The 26,809-nt window shown below is 42.1% G+C and overlaps 1 protein-coding gene across 1 annotated transcript; it reads left to right on the top strand.

The window, feature by feature from the left end:
- Positions 1-23,146, top strand: eif4a3 (eukaryotic translation initiation factor 4A3). Its single transcript, XM_063055142.1, has 12 exons — positions 1-194; positions 5,197-5,269; positions 5,348-5,414; positions 5,602-5,664; positions 8,105-8,237; positions 12,489-12,569; positions 15,345-15,486; positions 16,871-17,009; positions 20,554-20,669; positions 20,759-20,866; positions 21,630-21,757; positions 22,854-23,146. The coding sequence occupies exons 1-12, from the start codon at positions 50-52 to the stop codon at positions 22,868-22,870; spliced, it is 1,212 nt and encodes a 403-aa protein (XP_062911212.1). The 5' UTR covers positions 1-49; the 3' UTR covers positions 22,871-23,146.
- The last annotated feature ends 3,663 nt before the right edge of the window (positions 23,147-26,809 follow it).

Raw genomic sequence — 26,809 nt, forward strand, 5'->3', positions numbered from 1 at the left:
GCATGTTGACGCATGCGTGTTGCGGACCCTGGTAGTGCGGTGGCCGAAGATGGCGAGCTCGGGAAGGAAACGCATCCTGAAGGAGGAGGATATCTCCAAGGTGGAGTTCGAGACCAGCGAGGAGGTGGACGTTACTCCCACCTTCGACACCATGGGCCTCCGGGAAGACTTACTGCGGGGAATTTACGCGTACGGTGAGTGCGGCCTGACGCAGGTGGACGAGGTTGTCGTGGTAAAAGCCTGGGTTTGAGGCCGCGGGTCCTGGCTCTTGATCGCCCGGGACCCTCAACCGCGGAGCCCCTGTCTAGTGATGGGCCGAGCCCGCACCCGGATTAAGCCGACACCTGTGTCGAAGTGCTGAACGGTCGCGGCGTCGCTTCTCTGATACTGGCGAATCGTAATGACCGATCAACGTGAACCGCTGTAAATTGCTCTTGTTGCTGTGGGGTCTTGCTGTGCATGTATCCCTCCTCTTCGCCCCGCCCCCGTTACACTTACCTCGTTACCTGTTTGGGGGATGTCCTGATGTAAAATTTAGCACACAAATGACAAAGTATCTGAAGACTGCATTCGCATCCGCCTTGAGGGAGGTACAACGGTAGAAATTTACTGTAGAGGAAGCTAACTTCCATGTGTAGTTAACTATTTGGGTTAAAACTGTTTTCCAGCTCGGAAGTAAAATCTGATTGCTGGTTTTTGCGTCCCCCACTCTTTCAGGTAGTGAATTGTGGACTACAAGTTTTTTTTTCCAAATACTTATACCAATTCACTCAAAATTCGTTTTGCCAAATTCTGTCCCAAGTCTGGGTCCTCCCTTTCATTCTCTCTAGGTCGGCTTACGGGTTTTGCTCTTCAATTCAATGTTTGTCCCAAATGAAAATATCCTTAAGTAGCCCTAATCCTTTCAATGTCTTCATAATTTAAACTCACCAAGCGTGCCGATGTTCCTTTAAAGCACTTCTTTTTCGTCTCTAAAGTGACCAGAACTATATCTGTTATTCTAATTCTAATCTCTGGCATAATATCGTTGCTGTAGAGAAGAATGACTCCTCTATTAAAGTGATATTTCTAAATATAACCGTTGTGGACCCACTTTATGTGGTCTATCTGTCCTTTTACACTTCTCTAATCTCTGTGCCTTCCCCAAATATATTATCTCACATTTCTCCAGATTATTTTCTTTTTGTCACTTTTCTGCTCACCTAAGCTTTACCAATCTCTGTTTTCTTTCTGCAGTTTACAATACTCTTTCCAACAGCCAACCTCTTGATCAGTTTTGGTGTTCAATCAGGCAACGTGTTTTGAGTCCAAGTCCTCAATGTTACCACATACAGATGACTCCAGCAGTAATTTAGTGCCTTGTCAGGGCAGCTTTGAGTCCTGTGAACTCCACAGCAAAGACATAATGCTTTTCGCCTATTACCTTTTGCTTCCTTTAACTGTGTTCACTTCAGATCCAATTTACTCCTTTAGCTTGGATTTGGCAACCTTTTACTTTTCGGATTAGTTTGTCGTGTGATCTCATCAAACACCTAACTAAAATTCACATAGACCACATCATCGAATACATTGCTCTCTTCAACCTTGGTTAAAAAAAAACTCTTTAGTCACAATTTTCCTTCAACAAGTTCATACCAGCTTGATTATTCTGCAAAAAATAAAAAGACTGTTTACTACATCCAACGGTCATACTCTTCCTCAATGACCGTATCCCTGCTGTCTCCTGTGTATCAGCAGGACCACCTGGTTTGGGAGTGGCAACAGGACTTATTTTTGTCAAAGAATGCATTTTGTGTAATCCAAAATCTTCATATTCCCCAGCTCTGCGCAGTTCTGCAAACTTGCTTTTCACCATCTCTTTTTCTCAGTAAACTTGTGATCATCCTTCTTTCCCAGGTTTATATCTCAATGACATTACCTCTGCTAGTATTAGTTAACTTTGGTATCAATTATTCATTAGTGGTTATATACTTTATAGTCGCCAAACAATTGATACTAGAACGTACAATCATCACAGAGATATTTGATTCTGCGCTTCCCGCTCCCTGGACTACAAATCAATAGTAAATATTAACAATCTTAAATTATAAATCATTAATAGAAAACAGAAAAATGGAAAGTAAGGTAGTGCAAAAAAACCGAGATGCAGGTCCGGATATTTGGAGGGTACGGCCCAGATCCGGGTCAGGATCCGTTCAGCAGTCTTATCACAGTTGGAAAGAAGCTGTTCCCAAATCTGGCCGTACGAGTCTTCAAGCTCCTGAACCTTCTCCCGGAGGGAAGAGGGACGAAAAGTGTGTTGGCTGGGTGGGTCGTGTCCTTAATTATCCTGGCAGCGCTGCTCCGACAGCAGCGGTGAAAAGTGAGTCCAAGGACAGAAACAACAGGAATTCTGCAGATGCTGGAAATTCAAGCCACGCACATAAAAGTTGCTGGTGAACGCAGCAGGCCAGGCAGCATCTCTAGGAAGAGGTGCAGTCGACGTTTCAGGCCGAGACCCTTCATCAGGACTCATCGACGTAGGGTCTTGGCCTGAAATGTCGACTGCAGCTCTTCCTAGAGATGCTGCCTGGCCTGCTGCGTTCACCAGCAACTTTTATGTGTGTTCCAAGGACAGAAGATTGGTTTGTGTGATGTGCTGCGCCATGTTCATGATCTTCTGCAGTTTCTTCCCGTCTTGGACAGGACAACTTCCATACCAGGTTGTGATGCACCCTAGAAGAATGCTTTCTACGGTGCATCTATAAAAATTGTGAGGGTTTTAGGGGACAGGCCAAATTTCTTTAGTTTTCTCAGGAAGTAAAGGCGCTGGTGGGCCTTCTTGGAAGTGGACTCTGCTTGGTTGGACCAAGTCAGGTCATTTGTGATATTGACCCTGAGGAACTTAAGGAATTAACTACCAGTTGTCTAGTTCTTTCTTTGCCTTTTATCAAAGTGAAGGTAGAAGTTACTGCTGAGACTGTCGTCTGTCAAGTACACATGCGCAGTGACTTGTGAAAGTTGACCCATGGATATAATACATAGCTCTAGGATTTCTCAAAAGCCACGTCTTTTCCCAGGGTCAACCTGGATACTGTAAATGTAATGAGGTATGTCTGTATACAGTACTGCAGGATAGAGTTGTTGACATGATGTATCCATCTGTGAATCCTTTTTTTGACATAAGGCAGATCCTTTATTCAGAAGTATGACTGAAGGCATCTCTGCGAGGCAATGAGTGTTTATAATGACACCTCTAACCCCCAAACGGTGAACCTCAGCTGAATAATTGTGGGTCAAACCCAATGTTGGATAGTGATCTAATGTTTGTTAAATACTTTTAGAAGTTTAAAGTTCTGAAGCTTGCAAGTCTCCCCCCCCCCACCTTCCCTGCAATCAGCACTGACAAATCCATGTTTCTGCCTTAAAGTCCTTCATAGGCATTACCAGGAATCCATGTGTAGAAGTTTAATGCCTGAAGCAACTACAACAAAGACCTCAACTCCGTTTTAGAACCCCCCCGCCCCCGTTCAGTCCCTTCCTACCTACATCATTGACACCTCACACACTCTTGATCTGTTCAAGGATTTCAGGTTCCCTGGCCCCTACCATCGTACTTTTGCTATGAATGTCCAGTCCCTATACACCTCCATCCCCCACCAGGAAGGCTTCAGAGCTCTCCATTTCTTTCTGGAAACCAGACCCAACCAACTCCCCTCCACCATCACTCTCCTCCGCCTAGTGGAACTTGTCCTCACTCTAAATAATTTCTCCTTTGGCTCCTCCCCCTTCCTTTAAACAAAACGGATAGGCATGGGCACTCGCATGGGTCCTAGCTATGCCTGCCTGTTTGCCAACTACATGGAAAAGTCAATGTTCCAAGTTTACATTGGTGACCATCACACACTTCTCCTACACTACATCGACAACTGCATTGGTGCTGCTTCCTGCACCTGTGCTGAACTCGTCAATTTCATCCACTTAAGAAAATCCCTAGCATGTGATTGCTTTGTTAAATATAGATGAAGAATGGTGGAAGAAACTGGTGAGCATAAACACCAGCATGACTGTTGGGTTAAGCAATTGATGTAAATACTTTGTGATAGGTTGCAGTGAAGGAAATACCATAGTGATCCTCAAACATTTGTGTTTTGTACCTCTGTAAAGCTTGTTGCATTCAGAAACCTCTTGATTTTCCATGGAAAGGGCCATTTTAATAGTTGAAAGTTAAATGGTTTTGATGTTGGAGGGAACTTCCATTTTACCAACACATGGCAGCCACTGGTACACTAATTGAACAAACAATGGAGAATATAATGAAAGGGCAGGAATCTGACCTTGTGATTCTTTGCAGATCCGCTATTTATAAAAATATGCAAACTTCCGATTAGAAATATTCTTACATCAGAGATGAGGAACAGTGGCAAAGACAGAATTTATCCTTTATCCTCAGTTGCTCTGGGGAATGTGGTTATGGGCAGTTGCCTTGAACATACTCCTGCCCCTGTTGTCAATGTGCTTCTGTTGTCTAGATGGACAGGGTGTTTTGGGATGTTCCCTTTGGGACACTGAAGGGACAGTAATAATTGCCCCAAGTGTGAAAGCTGCACCATTTGAAGGGGAACCTCGAAGTGCTAGTTTTTCCTTCGAAAGTGGACATCACGAGTTTGGTAGATTCTTGTTGAGTTGTTGCATTGCACCCTGTGGATAGTGCGTGCTGCAGTTCTGATTTGGTAATGGAAGGACTTTATTGGCTTGTAACTCAAGGTCATTAAATTAAAGAATTAAGAAGAAACTGGAACAGGTATTCCTCAATTCAGACATTTCATTTATGAATTTCTGCTCTAACATCAGTGAGTCTCTAGCATACCTGCCTTGACATGAAGGATGTTTTCTGTCAAACAGTATTAAATTTTAGCAAAAACACATGAAATCTTGAGTAATTCCAATCTATTCATCTCATAAAAGCTTCAGGGAGTGAAGATTTGTGGTAGGGAGGGTCCACAATGGTCACAACAGGATCGCTAAAGGCTTACAAGAGACTCCTCACTTCTGTAGTTATTTCAAAATGTTGTTTTACCCTGTGTGTGCTGTCAGGAGTGCTGTTATTGACGATGTAACAACTTTTCCTCTCTCTTGTTCTACAGAAAGTATGTTTTGTTCAATTGCAAAATATATTTTCAAGAATTGAGCAGTGTGTTTTTTTTTAACTTGCAGGCTTTGAGAAACCATCAGCTATTCAACAGAGAGCCATTAAACAAATAATTAAAGGAAGAGATGTCATTGCTCAGTAAGTACATCTCTTCAGTTTTGTAATTACACGTTAAAATTGAACTGCTTATTTAATACTTCCCATCCTTTTACCCAGATCCCAGTCTGGAACAGGAAAGACAGCAACTTTCTGTGTGTCAGTATTACAATGCCTGGATATTCAGGTAATATTTGTTAACATCTATACTTATTTTTATCTTGGTAAACAGATTATTTTATAGGACTATGTACATAGAAGTTAAGCAGTGTAAATAAAATTTAAGTAATTGTTTTAGACTAATGACATGTGTTTCACAGATTATAATTGAACATCGATTACTACCCTTTTAAAACACGTTTTTTTACATCTAGGTTCGTGAGACTCAGGCACTCATATTGGCACCAACACGGGAGCTTGCAGGACAGATACAGAAGGTAAGAATTAAATTTTTACAAGTTAGGCTTTCTTCATTAAAACTAAGTGAAAGATTCTATTTCATTCTTCAGTGTGCAGTTACTTCAGTGACTTCATTGTCAGTATGCCAGGCCAGAGTAGCATACCACAATTGGTTCCAGTATTTGTGTTAGGAACAGTAAATATGTTCTGTTTTGGGGTGCTTTTCTAGATTAGCATGTGATGAGATGTTTATCAACAGAACAAAGTTTTAGATCCAGTGTTGTATAATGAAAGTTTATCGGTAGCCTTGATAAGTAAGGGTCTTGAGAGAAGAATGATCATAATATGACAGTTTTATATAAAAGCTGAAAGTGGTTTAGTTCAGTCTCAAACAGGGGTTTTAAATCTAAATAGAGCAGGCCATGAAGGTGGGACTTGGCTGTAGTAGTTTGGAATCACTGTTAAAAGGTATAACAGTAAATAAGGATCTGACTTACAGGGGAAGTGTGAATAGGTTAGGACTTTATTCATTGATGCGTAGGAGAATGAGGGGAGATTTGATAGAGCTGTGTAAAATTGAATGGTATAGGGTAAATGCAAGCAGGCTTTTTCCATGGAGGTTGGTGAGACTAGAACTAGAGGTCATGAATTAAGGGTGAAAAGTGAAATGTCTAAGGGGAGTGGTGGGGGCACTTGTTCACTCAGGCTGCTGAGAGTGTGGAACAAGCTACAGGCAGAAGTGATGGATGCAGGTTTGATTTCAACATTTAGGAAAGTGTGGATGTGAGAGGTATGAAGGGCTTATAGTCCAGGAGCAGATCGATGGGACTAGGCATAATAATAGTTGGCATGGACGAGATGGGTTGAAGAGCCTTTCTGTGACTCTAGAGCCCAAGGGTGAACGAGTAAAGAAATTAGCATTAACCAAAGCATTAGTATTGAGGAAGTTAATGGAGCTGATGATCTGCTTGCAAAAGTGGCCGTATAGATGAATGACCTGGTTCTCAAATATATTCTGTTGCTGAGAGTACAGTTCTCATGGGCTGGAAGGTAACAAATGAAATGATGCTATTTAATGAGAGAAACGAACTATACACCAGTTCAATTGACATTAAAAAAGACTAGCTTTATTTGTCACATGTACATCAAAACATATAGTAACGTGTTGTTTGTGTCAAATCAAATCAATGACGTTTGTGCTGGTCAGCCACAAGTGTTACTACGCTTTTGGTGTCAACATAATAACCCTAACCATGCATCTTTGAAATGTGGGATGAAACCAGAGTGCCCTGGGGAAACTCATGGATACGGGAAGAATGTACAAACTCCTTACAGGCAGCAGTGAGAATTGAATCCCAGTCTTACAGCTGGTGCTGTAACAGCGCCTAACTAACCACTACACTACCATGAATAAAAGGGAAATGGCTAGAAATGTTCATAAGGAAGTGCTTAGAAAATAGTAATAGGAATAGCCAGAGTGGGAGGAATTCATGGAAAAGAAATCATTCTGGACAAACTGTTTGGAATTTTGAGCTTGTAAACTAGCAGAATAAGGGTGAACTAGTTTTTCTATCATATTTGAACACTCAGAAGGCTTTGGATAAGGAACTGAGATTGAACAGAATTAGAGTATATTGTATTGGAGGTAATATCCTGCCTTGAAAAGAGTATTGGTTGATAGAAAACAGTAGAAATAAACAGGTCACTTTCAGGTTGGAAGGCTGGCTTGTTGGCATTGCTGCAGATGTTCGCAGTATACTTAGTAACTTGTCTGGGGGAATCGTGTAATATATCCAAGCTTGTTTAGTCTTTAAAAAGTTAGATGGTAGTGGGCTTGTGCAGGATATAGAGAAGCTTCAAGAAGAAAGACTTAATAATGGGCAAGGGTGTCAAAGGCATCATACTTAGTTAAACATTAGAAAGACAGAGTTTTTTTAAAATAATGATGGATTAGAAAGTGGTGTTTGGTAAGATGGGGGCTTGAGTGGTGGTGTACACCAATCATTAAAAGACATTTCACTACTCAGCAGCAGTTAGGACCACTTGCAATATATTAACCTATGTTGAAAGAAGATTTTGAGTACAAGAGCAAAGGCATTTTCTGCCTATAACTTTCATGCCTCATTCACAATGTTGCATGTAGATCTGAACTTGCTTGAGGGAGCAGGCTACTTTATGTCTAAGTTTCTGCATTGGGAGGAACTTTAATGATCTGGTCATTGAGAGCATTTAGGAAGCAGTGATCAAAATCTGATGCAGTTTGAAACATGGGTCTTAAACATTGATCAGGGCATAGGAAGTGCTGCCTGCTCTTGTGTGATGTTTTGTAAGATTTGTCTTTTTACATCTTAATTAATTCAAGTTATTTTAAAGCTTTGAGGTACGTACAGATGAAGAAAGTGATCTTTTTGTGAATAGCCATATTCCCAATCCCCTAAATTTTTGTTGTAGCGTGACTGTCATGTGTCTGTTGGTCAGGTACTCCTTGCTCTTGGTGACTACATGAACGTACAATGCCATGCTTGCATTGGAGGGACCAACGTTGGAGAGGACATTCGCAAGCTGGACTATGGACAGCATGTTGTTTCTGGTACTCCAGGACGCGTGTTTGGTAAGGGACCTGTATTGGTCTTTAGTACATAATACATAATCTAGCAGAGGAAAAATAATAATAATAACTAAAATTATAATAAACAAGTTACATATATTAATAATAAATAAACATATTACATATATTGAATAGATTTTTTTAAATGTGCAAAAGATTCTGTGTCCATTGAATCGGATGGCAGAGGGAAAGAAGCTGTTCCTGAATCACTTAGTGTATGCTTTCAGGCTTCTGTACCTCCTACCTGATGGTAACAGTGAGAAAAGGGCATGCCCTGGGTGCTGGAGGTCCTTAATAATGGATGCTGCCTTTCTGAGACACGGCTCCCTGAAGAGATGTCCTGGGTATTTTGTAGGCTAGTACCCAAAATGGAGCTGATTAGATTTACAACCTTCTGCAGCTTCTTTCGGTCCTGTACAGTAGCCCCACCATACCAGACAGTGATGCAGCCTGTCAGAATGCTCTCCACGGTACAACTATAGAAGTTTCTGTTGACCTGCCAAATCATTTCAAACTCCTAATAAAGTATAGCCGCTGTCTTGCCTTCTTTATAATATCGATTTGAGACCAGGTTAGATCCGCTGAGATCTTGACACCCAGGAACTTGAAGCTGCTCACTCTCTCCATTTCTGATCCCTCTATGAGGATTGCCCTTCCTGAAGTCCACAATCAGCTCTTTAGCCTGACTGACGTTGAGTGCCAGGTTGTTGCTGCGACACCACTCTACTAGTTGGCATATCTCATTCTTGTACGCCCTCTCGTCACCACCTGAGATTCTACCAACAATGGTTATATCATCAGCAAATTTATAGATGGTATTTGAGCTATGCCTAGCCACACAGTCATGTGTATATAGAGAGTAGAGCAGTGGGCTAAGCACACACCCCTGAGGTGTGCCAGCGTTGATCGTCAGCGAAGAGGATATGTTAACACCAATCTGCACAGATTGAGGTCCTCTGGTTAAGGAATCGAGGATCCAATTGCAGAGGGAGGTACAGAGGCCTGGGTTCTGCAACTTCTCAATCAGGATTGTGGGAATGATGGTATTAAATGCTGAGCTATAGTCGATGATAGTCCTGACATAGGTGTTTGTGTTGTCCAGGTGGTCTAAAGCCATGTGGAGAGCCATTGAGATTGCGTCTGCCGTTGATCTATTGTGGCGATAGGCAAATATGTTAGGGAAGCTTCATAAATTGTACAGTGTAAAGTGATCCATTGAACAATCTTAGCATGACCCAAATGGTTTTGTTCCTCCAATACAGTTGCTGTCATTGCAATTGAGGGTATGCATCAGCTAAAGTTTACTCAGCAAGTTGCCACAAATTGCAAGTAGATAATAACCACATTATTTTGATTATTTTAAACATTGGCTAGGCCAAGACACCCACCTTTCTATTCCGCATTATAGTGCAACAAGACTGCTGTTTTGAGATCTCCATACTTTCTAACACCTCATCTGTCCAACCCCACTCCAAGTAAAGGAAGAGAACAAATATTATTATAAACCATTTTGTGTTTTCATGAATTCGGAGTCAATCCCTTTGCGGATAGAATATAGGACAGTACAACCCAGGAATAGGCCCTTCAGCCCATAATGTTGTGCCTAACCAGCTAAAAAGTAAATTAAAAAAAAATAATCCCTCCTACCCACACAATGTCCATATCCCTCCATCTTCCTCATATTCATGTGCCTATCTAAAAGTCTCATAAAAGCCTCTAACATATTTGCCTCTACCACCATACCAGGCAACTGATTCCACACATGCAGCACTCTAAGTTTTAAAAAAAACACTTGCCCCTCACACCCCCTTTGAACCTACCTCGCTTTCAATGCATGCCTCTGGTATGAGACATTTCTACCCTGGGAAAAAGATACTCTCTGTCCACTCTATCTATGCCTTTCATAATCTTATAAACCTCTATCAGATCTCATCTCGGCCTCCGCAGCTCCAGAGAAAACAACCTGTTTATCCAGCCTCTCATGATAGCACGTGCCCTCTAAACGAGGCAGTATCCTGGTAAGCCTCTCCAAATCCTCAACGTCCTTTCTATAGTGGGACAATCAGAACTGTATTCAGTGCTCCAGATGTGGCCAAACCAGAAAGTTGCAACATACCTCTTGACTTTTGGACTCAATGCCTCAACTAATAAACACAAGCATACCGTAAGCTGCCTTAACCACCCTATCGACCTGTATTGCCACCTACAAGGAACTATGAACTTGGACCCCGAGGTCTATCTGTGCAGCAACACTGTTAAGGGTCTTTTCCCCTAACTGTGTGCTGTATCCTTGCATCTGCCCTACCAAGATGGAACACCTCACATTTATCTGGGTTAAACTCATCTGACGTTTCTCAACTTGCATCTGCAACTGATCTATATCATGTTGTATTCTTTGTCAGCCTTCTATACTAATCATCTGCAAACTCAAGTAACCCACCCATCTACATTTTCATCCTGGTCATTTATATACATCTCAAACAGCAGAGGTCCCAGCACAGATCCCTGCAGAACACAGCTAATTACATACCTCATGTTCAAATTAGTTCCTTCGACCACTACCCTCTGTCTTCTGTGCGCATTCCAGTTCTGAATGCAAACAGCCAAGTCACCACAGACCCCATGCACTGTCATCTTCTGGATTAGCCTCCCATGAGGGACTTTGTCAAAATGCCTTACTAAAGTTCGAGTGATGGCACTACTCGAGTGCCTTAAGTATCTGTACCCTCCAATATGTCTCCCCTGAGTGCAGCTATAATATTGTCCCTGATTAGTAGTGCATCTCTCCCCCCACCACCCCCTCCACTCCTTTTGATCTTTACTAAAATGTTGAAAACCTGGTACATTAACCCCTCTGTCAACCAAGTCTCTGTAATGGCCACAACATTGTAGTTCCATGTACTGATCGATTCTCATCACTTTCACCCACAATACTCACTAAAATACACACACTTCAAACTATCTGTACCATCATACTTATTTTGATTTTTGCCTATCAATCCTTTCCCTGACAGCTAACTTCCTGTCACCCTTCACATACTGACCTGGTGCTCTGGTTCCCAGCCCCCCTGCAAAACTAGCTTAAACTCTCCCAAGTAGTATTAGCAAATCTTCCCACCAGGATATTGGTCCCCCTCCAGTTCAAGTGCAACCTGTCATTCTTGTATAGTTCATCCCTTCCCCAGAAAAGATTCCAGTGATTCAACAACTTAAAACCCTGCCCCCTGCACCATCTCCTCCGCCACTCATTCATCTGTGCTATCATCGCATTAGTAACCCAGAGATTATTACCTTAGAGGTCCTTCTCTTCAGCCTTTTTCCTCACTCCCTGTTCTCACTATGTAGGACCTCTTCCCCCTTTTCTGCCTATGTCATTGGTGCCAATGTGCACCATGACCTCTGAAGTTTACCCTCCCCCTTGAGAATATTGTGCAGCTTCTGGAAACTTAACAGGTCATTGTAATATAAGAAAATTAACAGGAAAGAGCTATTTACCCTCTTCAGCTAATCGGTGTTGGTTACTCTGGTACCCTTTCAAACCATTGATGTAAGGCCATAAGACACCCGCAGAATTAGGCCATTTGGCCCATTGAGTCTGTTCTGCCATTTTATCATGACTGATTTATTATCCCCCTCAACCCCATTCTCTTGCTTTTATCCCCGTAACCTTTGGCACCATTATTAATCAAGGATCTATCCACCTCCACTTCAAGTACACACAATGACTTGACCTCCACAGCTGTGTGTGGCAATTCATTCCAAGCAAGCAAGAACCAGCCTTGAAACTTGCACTGAATGTATTATTACAAAATGTGACCTATTTTGAAATGACGAGGCACATCTGTGTTAACAAAGAACAGGTTATTAAGCTAGAGTATATGTAAGTATGTAATTGATCAAAGCAAATATAGAGGAAACATAATAGACCATACAAAGATATCTGTACTTGAGTCAAAATGGTACTCGACTCACAGCTGTTTCTAAAACGCATCTCCCATAAAATCTAAGGGTTTATTGTATTCACTTCCCTGCCAGATAGTGAGGTTTTACAAATATGCCAATAAATGATCCCATTTTTAGTTTTTCAGGATAACCAACTGGTTGAAAGTTTTAACTGATCAAGGGCTGTTGCTGATTTAAGTCTTTGATTTTTGTTTTTTGCTGAGTTTTTACTCAGTTGTAATTGTATAGCTGACCATCGGAGGCCATTGAGTTCATGGAAGAATGACCTTAATCATGGATTTTATTCAATAGATATGATACGAAGACGAAGTTTGAGAACACGTTCCATCAAAATGTTGGTTCTTGATGAAGCAGATGAAATGCTGAACAAAGGTACCTCATCTTTGCATTCTGAAGCTAGGTTAAATAGTGTGGTCTGTGCTCTTTTCACTGTAGATGTTTTAGAAGTGTTATGAGCAGAGCATTTAATTTTATAAAGGGATCCCAGAAGGTAGATGGAGCGGGGCACTTTCGGGGGAGGGGAAGAAGGCCATTCAAAATAAGTTTAGTAACAAGATAAGGAAATCCATAACCGGCTTGTTCTAAATGCTTTCATGGCTTGGTAAATTGGCCACTCCAAGCAATTGAGTTGGGTTGGACCATCAAAGGAAATGGAGGAAGGGTGGATAAATTGAGGTGGATGTGCTGGTGAGCTATGAGTTACAATATGTGAATGGCAGTGCCTTTGTAATTACTTGCCATCCCTCCCTTTCACCTATTTTGCCCAAAGTGTTACTATGAGTTAAGTTAGTTAGTTCTACATACCAATATCTAGCAATATCAACTCCAAAGGATAGGTCATGTCAGCTGGACGCTGGCTTTGTGGTTTTAAAAAAAGCATAACAGCGTCTCATCCACCTCAGGATACTGAAGAAGTTCGGCATGGGCCCCCAAATCCTCAAGACCTTCTACAGGAGCACCATTGAAAGTGTACTGGTGGGCTGTATCACCACCTGGTATGGAAACTGCACCAACCTTGATCGCTGGGCACTGCAGAGAGTGGTATGGACAGCCCAGCACATCTGTGGATGTGAACTTCCCTCCACTGAGGACATTTATAGCAGCAGGTGCAGAAAGAAGGCCTGGAAGATCATCGGGGACACCAAACATCCCAACCATAAACTGTTTCAGTGCTTCCATCTGGCAAACAGTATGGCAGCATTAAAGCCAGGACCAACAGGCTACTGGACAGCCTCTTCCTACAAGCCATTAGACTTCTAAATTCACATGACTGTAAATTGCAACGGAGGCATAACACAGAGACTTTTACTCCCTCATGTTGTGAGATGGATGTAAGATTTAAATAAATTCTAATTCTAATTCGTGTCTCACAAAACAGATCCTTTACCCCCAGTTAAAGGAAGGTCAGCAAGCCCCAAGTGGGCAAAGGAAATAATTCTAAAATAACACCAAAATCACCTGAAGAAATTCACTATTGTATCTAAAACCTTTGGGAAGACATTCCACTCAATAGATACACCTGGAGGAAATCTGTTCAAGAGGGAGCTGAAGTCATGAGAGTGAACTCCACTATGCCCCAGAGAGCAAGCGGCAGCTGCAAAAGGAGAGACTGAATAACCAAAAGACCCAACTGCTAACCACAGGCACCACTTATGAATATGTTGATCCCAATCAGCCTCTACAGCCACCTGAAGACATCCCCTTCAGAGATCATACTCAAGTGATCGCACAACTATTACTAATCTACATAATTGGTAAACTAAATTTGACATATATCTCTGATCAACACTTTGAGTGGGATATAGAAAGTCTAGAGCAGGGGTACCCTACTTGGGGTCCACAGACCACTGGATTAAAGGTAGGGTCCATGGCATAAAAGTTTAGGAACCCCTTTTCTAGCGAAGCTAGAAAGGATTTGCAGGTGAAACAGAAAGCTGATCTAATAGAGGAGTTTAAAATTGAAGATTTTTATAGTAGAGAATGTTTTCAATAAGACCATAAGAAACAGGATGAAAATTAGACTATTTGGCCCATCGAGGCTGTCTGCCGGCCCGTCCTATATACCAAGCATCTAGCAAAACCAACTCCGATGGATAGGTCATGTCATCTGGATGCCTAATTCACATCCTCCAAAACAGATCCTTTACTTCCAGTTAAAGGAAGGTCAACGAGTCCTAAGTGGGTTAAGGAAATACTTCTATAATAACATCTAAATCAGCCTGAAGAAATTCACTATTGTATCTAAAAACTTGGGAGACATTGCACTCAGTACGCCATTCCATCATGGCTGATTTATTATTCTGCCTCAGTCTGATTCGCTGCTTTAAATGTATCCAGTGACTTGGCCTCCACAGCTGTCTATGGTAATGAATTCCAAAGATTCACTACCCACTGGCTGAAGTAATCCCTCCTCTCTGTTCTGAAGGGTCAAATTATTCAGAGGCTGTGCCCTCTAGTCCTAGACTCCTCCACTGTAGGAAACGTCCTTTCCATGTGCAATGTATCTGGGCCTTTTAATATTCGATAGGTTTCAGTGAGACTCCCTGCCTCATTCTTCTAAACTGTAGCGAGTATGGGTCCAGTGCCATCAAGTGATCCTCGTAACACTTTCATTCCAGGATCATTTGGTGAACATCCTGATGAAGCCGTCGCAGTAACAGTCCCCGGGAAATCCAGTTGGGAATGAAAGGGCAGATGGCTGTACTTAGTGGTTGCTAAAAATGTGTAGTTCCATGAGTGATGGCTGAAGTCAGTTGTATACAGCAGATGCATTATAGGGGAGCCGGACAAGCAAAGAAGGGGAAGGGAAAGCAGTTTGGAAGCAAGCTTGCATGCAGGCGTTGCCTGAGCCAAATGGCCTGTTTCTGTGCTGTGTTGACACTAAGCAAGTGTTCGTGCAGTCGTAGCTGAATGTGGCCTATTATTCATAGGCTGTAAGCAATTAATTCCCAAGTAAAAAAGCAAAAACTGTGTGAACCATTTGTTTTCAATAAACATATTTGTGGAAGGCCATTGAAATAATAATAGGATTTTGATTGTGTTGCATTGTTCTTTAAATAAGATTGGCTTTAACATGACACTAGCTGGTTGGCAGTGGTATTCCACATTTTTTTGAGTGCATTATGTGGTTTGTTTTCCTGACCGCAGGTTTTAAGGAACAGATCTATGATGTGTACAGATATTTACCTCCAGCCACACAAGTGATTCTTATCAGCGCTACCCTGCCTCACGAAATCTTGGAAATGACCAACAAATTCATGACGGACCCCATCCGAATCCTGGTCAAACGGTAGGATTCTTTCTGCCTCAGAACCTTAAAATTTCAGCACAAGCCATTGAGCTGTGAAATTCCATGTTCCACACTCACCTAGTACCCTTTCTTCCGTTACTTGTAACCAAAAATAGCCAGCATTGGCTTCCTTTTCTCTGGTGTCCTTTCAGAATCTATCCTTGGCCCCTTCCTTTATCTCATCTGTACGATATCTCTCAGTGGCATCTCAAAAAACGCACTCAATAACCAAATGTACACCAACCTTTACCTTCAAACTCCTCTTTGTCTCAAATTTGTCAGAGACATTTTGTTCTCAATCTAGCCCTGCTGAGCAGAAATTCCCATTGATGAAAAGTACAGGGAAGGACTACAGATTTGCCTTTGGTCCACATCACACGCTTCATTTCCAAACCTGAACTGACTGCTGAGACTGAACCAGCAAGTTGGCAGCCTTGGAGTGCTGCTTGAGCGTAGCCTCGAGTCTGAGCCACTACTATGCAATCCTGTTCATAACTTCATAACATTTGACTCTGAGCATGCCTTCTCTCATCTGCTGCTGAAATTCTCCGCCATGCCTTTGTTACCTCTAGATTTGACTATTCCAGTGTTGGATTCCTTCACACTACTCTCCATGTTTTGAGGTCATCCGCATTTCTGCTGCCCAGGTGTCACCCTTCAGTCTAGTGCATGCTGACTTGCTGTATCTGCTGATTTCAAACCCTTTGTGGTCTTACCTCTCCCTTTATGTTCTTGCTGTGTATTCCCGCTAAAGTATCAGTGACCTTTGAACTCTGGACACTTGCTCACCATGAATTTAATGGTTGCAATTTGGTACCAAGGTACCAAGTTGTGGCATTTCTCCCCAAAACTGATCTTGTTTCATTTAAATTCTGACAGACCTGGTTCCCATTTTGTTACCTCTGATGCCCTGGGGTTAATGTTTGAAAAGGAGTTGAGCAGAGAGAAATAAAGACATTCTGTATGTTTGCAGTACAGTAGCGTAGAGGTTGGAGTAATGCTTTACAGTGCCAAGAATCAGGGTTCAATTCCCACCACTGTATGTTCTGTCTATGACCACATGGGCTTCTGGGTGCTCTGGTTTTCTCCCAAAGACCTATGGGTTGGGGTTAGTGAGTTGTGGGCGTGCTCTGTTGGTGCTGGATGGGTAGCAACACTTGTCGGCTGCCCCCCAGGATATTCTCTAGCTGTATTGATCATTGATGCAAAACAACACATTTCAAATGTACATGTGACAAAGCTAACCTAATCTTTTATAGTAGTCAAAATGTAACTGATGAAGTCATATTATACAGGCAGTGCAATGGACAACTGTCAAACTTGGAGGCTTCAGGTCAGTTTCTGCTGTGCCATGTATTTTAATATGATTACATTGTGTTTACAGTGATGAGTTGACCTTGGAAGGAATCAAACAGTTCTTTGTGGCAGTTGAAAGGGAGGAGTGGAAGTTTGACACATTGTGTGATCTGTACGACACATTGACCATTACCCAGGCTGTCATCTTCTGCAACACCAAGCGGAAGGTAGGGAAACATTCCCACTATCTTTCCACTCATTTGGTAAGGAAAAGCAACTAAATACTAAACAAAACTTTGCTTAATGTCAAGGGCACAGGAGGTAGAACTACTGCCTCATCACTCTAGTTTAATCGTGACCTCTACTGCCATTTGTGGAGTTCGTACTTTTCCTGTCACAATCTAATAAGTTATTTTAACAAAGTTTGTGTGGAATCATAGAATTTTATAAAGTATGTATTGTGAAAGAAAAGTTAAATATAAAAAATATATAGTTACATAAATGAGATTCTGCAGGTGCTGGAAATGGTGTAGTTGTGTCCCAATTGTGTGGCAGTTTGTTGAATTTTTGTGCAAGTGTCTAGAGATCCTGTAGCCATTACTTCTGGAAAATTTTCAGCCCCAACTTGCACACATTGGAGACATCAAATGCTGATTGCTAAAGCATTTAATGTACAGGTGGCCCCCGTTTTCTGAACGTTGGCTTTACGACACCTCGCTGTTACGAAAGAGCTACATTAGTTACCTGTTTTCGCTAACAGAAGGTGTTTTCACTGTTACGGAAAAAGGCAGCGGGCGCCCGAACAGCCAAGCTGCTCCTCCGGAACTGCATCCTAGTCGGCATTGCTTAAACTCGTGCTTTATCTCGATTTATTTTGTGCATCCGTTAGCAAGATAAGTTCTAAGGTATCGGAAAAGCCGAAAAAAGCTCGTAAGGGTGTTACACTTAGCGTAAAACTAGACATAATTAAGCATTTCGATCGTGGTGAATGAAGTAAGGACATTGTCCGCGCGTTGAACTTGCCTGCGTCCACCATACGCACTACAGGTTTCCCCCGCCACCCGAAGGTAGAGCGTTCCTGTGAAACGGTTCGTAAGCTGAAATGTCGTAAAGTGAAGAAGCAATAACCATTTATTTATATGGGAAAATTTTGTGAGCGTTAGCAGACCCAAAAATAACTTACCAAATCATGCCAAATAACACATGAAACCTAAAATAACAGTAACATATGGTAAAAGCAGGATTGATATGTGATAAATACACAGCCTATATAAAGTAGAAATACTCTTCTACAATCATTGTCACACTGTTCTCCATAGCGAAAATCTCACACAAACGCTCTTGGCAGAAACACGGTGCAAGCGCTCTCGGCAGAAACACTCTCTCCAGTAATCTTTAAGCTATGAAGCTGCCAAATCATACCAAATAACACATAAAAATACACAGCCTATATAAAGTAGAAATAATGTACGTACAGTGTAGTATCACTTACCAGAATTGGGAAGACAGTGTCGAGCACCCTGATGATGGTGTGTTAGGCTGAGTCGTCAGAGGTTGGGGTGGTGCAGTGGTCCCCATCCTCCGGGCCGCCGACCGATACCGATCCGCGAAACATGCAGCGGTACAGCGGTAGCCAGGACCCACCCAGCACATCTTTAAGAAAAAAGCCAAAATAAACAAGCTAATTAATTAGGTGCAGCCGGGCACATAAATGTCAGGCCAGATCAGAGGCAACACAATCGGCGATCGCCTCTGATCTTGGCCGACATTTACCTGCTGGGCAGCACCTAATTAATTAGCTTGTTTATTTTGGCTATTTTCTTAAAGATGTGCTGGGTGCATCCCGGCTACCGCTGCATTCTTCGCAGCCGGGTATCTGTCCGCGGCCCGGGGCTTGGGGTGGTGGGACACGGGTGTCATCTCATCGTCTGTTTCCATAAGGGCAGACAGTTCATTTTCATGTCTGCCTGCCTCGACGTCGAAGGTCGAGCTTCATTGGCTGATGTGGAAGGCTTGAAAAACGACAGTACGCTTGACTGCTTAGCCTCGTGCATTTTTCTATCATACAGTTCTTTGTAAGCACTCAAACCATCCTGCAAATATGCCCTAAACCTACGTACCCTTTCAAAATTAAAATTAAAGTCATACTTTTCTGCAATCATTGCAGCGAACATCTCACGCAGTTGCTTCACGTTCATTTCCTGGACGACTTCACTTTCGGTCCGTTCGCTACTGCATTCGATTGTTATCCTTTCCTCTTGCAATTGCATCAGCTCTTCATCTATCAGTTCTTGGTCATGGGATGCCAAAATCTCTTCAACATCAACTTCGTCAACTTCCATAAGCCAAACTCACTTTGTCCTTACTTCGTTCACCATGACCGAAATGCTTAATTATGTCTAGTTTTACACTAAGTGTAACACCCTTACGAGCTCTTTTAGACTTTTCCGATACCTTAGAACTCCTCTTGCTAACAGATGCTCAAAATAAATCGACATAAACCACAGGTGCTCACAGGCACGTGTTTAAGCAATGTCAGCTAGAATGCAGTTCTGTGGGAGGAGCTTGGCTGCTCGGGATGCACGCTGCCTTTTTGCGTAACAGTGAAAACAAGGCTGTTAGTGAAAACAGGTAACTAATGTAGGTCTTTCGTAACAGCGAGGTTTCGTAAAGCGAACGTTCGTAAAGCCGGGGGGACACCTGTATTTATACGCAGAGAGAAAGAATTTTGAAAGTTGCCGATGTGACTGTTGGTTCTGCTCGTAGCAAAGAGGTCTCTCTTAGTCGGCATTCAATAATGGATAAAATGGAAAGTCTATTGCTTGAATGGATTGATGGGTGTACAAAGCATGGTGTTCTGTTAAGTTTTCTTATACAGAAATCAATCAGTCTTTTTAATAAGCTGAAACAGAAAGCACTGGACGATGGTGCTGTAAGTGTTGCGAAAGTGGAATTTAAAGGTAGTCACGGGTGGTTTGATCGGTTTCTGAGGCGAGGGCGGCTTTATAGTTTAAGCAGTTATCCCCAGCCTCTGGGCCTCAGACCAATACATTGCTGCGAAGAATGCAGTGGAGCAGCGGTAGCCGGGACGCACCCAGCACATCTTTAAGAAAAAAGGCGAAATAAACAAGCTAATTAATTAGGTGCCGCCCGGCATGTAAGTGTCAGCCCAGATCAGTGCCAATTGTGGACTGCGTTAGGTGGTAATTCGTTTAAACAAGTGTTTAACTGTGACGAAACTGCAATTTATTGGAGTCTTCCGGATTCCAGTAAGTGATACTACACTGTACATACATTATTTCTACTTTATATAGGCTGTGTATTTTTGTGTTATTTGGTATGATTTGGCAGCTTCATAGCTTAAAGGTTACTGGAGAGGGTATTTCTGCGGAGTGCTTCCACGAGATTTTTGCTGCACTAGACAGTGCAATGACTGCAGAAAAGTATTTCTACTTTACATAGGCTGTGTATTTATCATATCATTCCTGCTTTTACTATATGTTACTGTTATTTTAGGTTTTGTGTGTTAGTTGGCATGATTTTGTAGGTTATTTTTTGGGTTTGGGAACGCTCAAAAATTTTTCCCATATAAATAAATGGTAATTGCTTATTCACTTTACGACATTCCGGCTTACGAACCGTTTCATAGGAACACTCTACCTTCGGATAGCGGGGGAAACCTGTAAAAGTATTTATTAGTGTTCCGAATTGATATTGTTCATAAAGAGGAATTTAACACAACTGTTTTCAACACCAATTTCTTAATTGTAGGTGGATTGGCTCACTGAAAAAATGAGAGAGGCTAACTTCACGGTGTCGTCCATGCATGGTGACATGCCACAGAAGGAGAGGGAATCCATCATGAAGGAATTCCGCTCTGGTGCGAGGTGCGTAGTGTTTGAAGGCTCCAAGAGTTCTGATCATTTGGGACATCAGTGACAAAACATGACTTTTGCTTGTTCTTTTTTTTAAACAGCCGGGTGCTCATTTCTACAGATGTTTGGGCCAGAGGTTTGGATGTCCCTCAGGTGTCGTTGATCATAAACTATGACTTGCCCAATAACAGAGAATTGTACATCCACAGGTAATCTTAGTGTGTTGGTTGTGCTGGGTTTGGTTTTATAATTCTTGATGTCACTGGCCAAATGGACCACAATCTCTTCTCTTCCATCCCCTCTCTTCAATGACTGAAGTCCAGCCATTGTGTGTAGTCACACCTCTTATCCTCTGCCACATCGCTGCTGTTGGTGGAATTCAAAGTAACCAATCTCAACTTGATAATTACTTCCATGGTTGTGTAATACATAACATCTGAAGTATGAAACCAAATTATTGGTAATTAAAGTAATACAGTATTAGGGCCCTGCGGTAGTGTAGTGGTTGGCACAACGCTGTTACAACTCAGAGCATCAGGGTTCAATTCCAGCATCCTTGTTTGTCCTTCCCACGAGCACAAGGGTGCTGGGTGCTCCGGTTTCCTCCCACAGTCCAAAGACATACCAGTGAGTAAGTTAGAAGGTCATTGTAAATTATCCTGTTATTAGTCTAGAATTAAATGGGTTGCAGGACGATGAGACTCATTGGGGAGGAAGGGCCTGTTCTGAATAAATCAAATACAAAGATATTGAAAATGAAATATTGAAGTCTTAATGAGATGAAATGGGTAGTTGATGAGGAAGTAATTAACATTACCTTATTACCATTCAGATCTTTGAAACAATTGGCCAACTAATTGTGCTCTGGCAGAGTCTCTCCAGTTATTGATGGCGACTAATACGGCATGGTAGCCAATGTCCTCTTTCCCTCCCCCAACCCCCTGTTCTGACATTCCCTGCCATTGGTTGTAGGATTGGCCGATCAGGACGATATGGACGCAAAGGTGTGGCCATCAACTTTGTTAAGAACGATGACATTCGTATTCTGCGAGATATCGAGCAGTACTACTCAACGCAGATTGATGAAATGCCAATGAACGGTGAGCTCTGGTTCAGTTCTTTACCTCTAGGCAGCTGTCGGGACAATCTGGAGTCAATTTTGTATCTTTTAGCAATTCATGAGCATACTCAGATGCTCATACCCATTCTAAAATCTGGTGTCAACAATAAACTGGAAACCATTAGCTGGAACTAAGTCTGCCATTTAAAATGTGCACATTTAAATTGGGCTGTGGAATATACTTGACAATGCCAGGCTTTGACCAATGCTGATGATTTTTACCACCTTAAGTACTCCTGTTAATTTTGGGCAGAAATAGCAGTTTGCTCATAACTGAGCAAATGCAAGAACAAACACAAGTAACAACACCCTATTACATACCTGCATCTTTCTAACTATAAATAATAATGGCTATATATTTCTTCAGTGCTGCTCTGTCATTTGGGGAGGTCATGCCAATTTGATTTTGCTTCAACTCCACTTTCCTGCTCACTCCCTACAGTTTTGTAGTCTAAAAAAATCAGCTGATAATCTGTATTGAATACCTTTCATAGTCCTCTGCGTTGGAGAGTTCCAGAAATTCACAACACTCAGAACCTTCCCTCCATCATGACATTTTCATCCAGGAATCCACCTAACCTTCTCTGCACTACCTTTAATGCAAGTAGATCCCTCCTTAAATAAACAGTAAGGTGGAAGGCTACCAATACTGAAGGTTACAGTAGCAAGCTTTCTCTGTTTTTCTTCGGCATTTTCAAGGAGAATAAAATTTTGTGCAGCAGATATTGCCATAAACGTAAAAGATTCTGCAGATGCTGGAAATCCATGGCAACCCATTCAACTTGTTGAAGGAACTTGGAAGGTCAGGAAACACTAGAGAGGAATAAACAGTCAATGATTTGGTCCGAGACCCTTCATCAGGCCTGGAAAGGAGAAGAACTTACCCCTTCCTCTCCCCACCACCTTATTCTGGCTGTGTCACCCTTCTTTTCCAGTTCTGATGAAGGGTCTCTGTAAATGTTGCCTGATCTGCTGAGTTACTGCAGCAGGTCTTGTCTGATATCTTTGTACAATTTGGATCATGCTGAATTTGACCTGTCTTATGAATTTACATTGTTTTATTTTTTCTTGTCTAGTTGCTGATCTTATTTAAAGCAAATGAGAAGACCAGGGACCTGAGTGACCAGTGGATTACATTTCTTTTGCTTCTGAAGAGAAAACGCTACTCAAGGCTCTAATATATCACCCTAAAGTTTTTAGGATGTGGATCTTGTATACAGTCCCATCTGATTCTGTAAACTAGTGTCTTTTGGTTTCTTTTGTACACAAGGGGTTTCTATGATTTTGTTTTATTATTATATTAAGTAAAAATACAACATTTTAATGTTGAATCTGCAACTGTGATGCTCTGTGGACATTAAAGTTTGGTATTAACTTTAATTTTGATTTCGAATTTCTTTGAGAGTTTGGAGAAAGCATGTCTCTTTCCATCACTGTTTGATTTCTCAGTGATTACCTCTCACCTTGTCACTTGAAAGGCATTTAGGTGAGTGCCTTGTGTACAAAATTTTGTGTAGGATCAAGGGACTTCAGTTCTGACTTGATGTAGAGGTATTCTCAGTGAGTGTATGTAAATTAGGAGTGAAGGGAGAACCTGAGCCAACATTAAGATCATGTTTGCTGGATCTTTGGTCTCAGCTCCGCATTCCTGTCTGATTTTCCCCACTATGATCAAGGGTAGCAAATTCCTGAGGTCCACTGCCCTCAGAAGAATTTCAACCTTGAGAGTACTAAACCTTGAAGCTCAGCTGTGTGCTCGCTAGGGGAAACCATTCCCCCATTCTCCGCCCCCCCCCCCAGCCAAACCACTGGTACTCAAAAGTGAACACTGTTGGGAGAGTCGGTGGTCTGACTTGAACTACTTGCTTGATCTTTCCCTCCTGTCTGTTTTTGATTACATTGTGTTGTTCAATGGGCATATCAGCACCTTAATTCCATAGAGCACAAAGCCTTCTGGCACTGCAGCTAATGGCATTTCCTGCACATGTGATATTATTAGACATTGACTCAGCTGTGCATTCCATGTCTTTGAAGTGCTCTACCCTAAACCTAGATGAGAGTGACAGAATCTGGTTTATTATCATTGACATATAGTACTGTTCAAAAGTCTTAGGCGCATATATATAGCTGTACTTCCCCTTTCCCCCAACCATAATTCCCCTCTCCCTAACCCCTTCAGTCCACAACAGAGACCCATATCAGAATCAGGTGTATCATTGTTCACAGTACAGTGCAATACATAAATTTACTACAGTACTGTGCAGAAGTCTTGGTCACTCTGGCCTAAGACTTTTGCACAGTACTATACTGTATGTAAAATTTGTTGTTTAGTGGCTGTAGATAAATAATGAAGTAATGTTCCAGGACCATTCAGAAATCTGATGGTGAGCGGGAGGAAGCTGTTGCAGGTGACATCTGCAGGCTATTGTGACTCCTCCCTTATGGTAGTAACACAAAGCATGACTTGGATGGTGAGGGCCTTTGCTGCCTTCTTGAGGCACGAGGTCGAAGATGTCCTCGATGGTTGGGAGGGTTGTGTCTGTGATGGAACTGGCTGAGTTTACAACCCTCTGTAGCCTCTTGATCCTGTGTACTGGAGCCTTCATACCAGCTGGTGATGCAACCAGTGAGAATGGTCTCCACTGTACATTTTAAACATTTGCAAACCTTTGGTATTCTCAAACTCATAACAAATAGAGCTGCTGGTGTGTCACCTTTGATTCCATTGGTGTACTGGGCCCAAGGTAGATCCTCTGAGATGTTGACGCCCACCCAGGAACTAGAAGCAATGCACCCTTTACACCACTCACACCTCCGTAAGTACTGGTGTGTTTTCCCCAGACTTCCCCTTTCTGAAGTCCACGATCAATTACTTGGTCTTGCTGGGCTTGAATGTGCGGTGGTGGTTGTGACCACTCAACCACCTAATGTTTTTCACTTTTGTATGCCTCCTTGTTGCCATCTGAGATTCTGCTGGCAACAATAGTATCATCAACAAATTTATAGATGGTGTTTGAGCTGTGCTCAGCAATGCAGTCATGACTGTAAGCAAGTAATATTAGTGGGTTAAGCATGCATCTTTGAGGTGATTGTCAGTGAGATTTTCTTGCTTGTCCATACTGGTGGTCATCTCCCAATAAAGTTACAGTACATGGGGATGAGGTTCAGTTATAGATAAATTAGGTCAGACCAGGAAGTGAGGTATGGCATAAGATTCATGAGGACTGGAAGCTCATCTGCACCTAGCTAAATGCAAGGACACTGGCTTGCTTTTAACTGGGCACACAGGAAAACTTACAATCACAGAGAAGGGTAGGACTGACCATCTCACATTCAAAAGAATAGGAACTGCAGATATGATAGGGAGGATGTTTCTTTTTAAAAAAGAACAGATGGTTTATCATTATTAATCAAGGAAACCATCAGTGCAGTAATGAGGGAGGAATTGTGAGTGGAGCTTAGAAATATAAAACACCGCTGTGATTATACCACAAGCCTCCCAACAGTCAATGGCAGGTGTAGACAAACCCTAGAAATGTGGTAGAGGAATAGGGTTGTAGATTGTCACAGATTTCAACATCCCATTATTAACTTGGTTTGAAAGCATCGGGGTGAAATTTTAAAGTGCATTTATTAGGGGTTTTTAAGTCAGTATGTAGAGATTATAACTAACTAGGCATGAGGGAGTGATTAACGTAATCCCAGGGTGAGTGGATGGAGTGTTAGTGGACAAGCATTTTAGTAAATTAAAAGTAGTTATGGAGAAGGATAATCCAGAAATTAAATGGATGCTTTTCATCTGCATTCACTAAGCAGAACAACATTGTAATTGTACATTTCAGTGGGGATGATGAAATTCTAGAGCACCTTAACATTATAAAAAGGAGACAATAGATGGTTGGGTTGATTTGTTCTCTGATCTCGTCAATGTGCTGTTGATGGTGGTGTCCCCTGAATGCTTGGTCTTCATGTACTTCTCAAACAGCTGATTGGACGTCATTCCAGAAACTCATTTGTGATGTCACTGATTGGCTGTGTAGCGAACTTTGTACATTGTGGTCTGAAATTTTGCCCTCATCAGCTTATAAGTAGGATTGAGGTCTACGGATTTATTACTCCCCTTTCCATGGAGTATGTGGACTCATTACTACCAGATTGTTATTCAACATGATCTTCCATGACCTGAGGTTAAAGTCCTTTTCCATTCTGAGCTGGAGTCCAGGATAAAGCCAAAATTATTTACTGAATGATACATCTGCAATGACATTAAGCAAGTGGGTCCAATACGAATTCGGAATCCACATTAAGGCTGGTGTTATCTTAAAGGCTGGCATTTACTTTTTTTTATCAGATGGTCCTCTTGGATCCTTACTTACAGTGAGAGAATTTTCTTGGTAAAAGCAGGATTTGCTCGTCTTGCTCTTTCCTGGTTGATTCAATGCAACAGCCATTGATTTATGGCATGGATTGTTTTTGTGAGCTGAGCACAGTGTGAGGACAGAGAGGATGTTCTTCTGCACAAAATGGTGTCACATAAATCAGTACAGACAAATATTCTGTGGTTATTGAAGAAATGGGATACTTCTGAGAAATGCTGGAGGATCTCAGCAGGTCAGACAGCATCCATGGAAAGGAAGAGTTGACATTTCATGCTGACACCCTTTATCAGTACTGGAAAGGGAGCTGGAGAAGCCAGAATAAGAAGGTGAAGAGGGGAAGTAATAAAAGATGGCATGTGATGGGGGCGGGGCGGGGGCGGGTGAGGTAAGAGGGAAGAAGTGAGAAGCTGGGAGGTGATAAGTGGAAAAGGTAAAGGACTGAAGAAGAAATCTGTTAGGAGAGGAGAGCTGACCATGAGAGAAAAGGAAGATTCTGGCATTCATAGTAAGAGGATTCGAGTACAGGAGCAGGGAGGCACTACTGCAGTTGTACAAGGCCTTGGTGAGACCACACCTGTGAGTATCGTGTGCAGTTTTGGGTCCCCTAATCTGAGGAAAGACATCCTTGCCGTAGAGGGAGTACAAAGAAGGTT

This window comes from Mobula hypostoma, chromosome 8, assembly GCF_963921235.1.
Source record: "Mobula hypostoma chromosome 8, sMobHyp1.1, whole genome shotgun sequence".
Lineage (NCBI taxonomy): Eukaryota > Metazoa > Chordata > Chondrichthyes > Myliobatiformes > Myliobatidae > Mobula > Mobula hypostoma.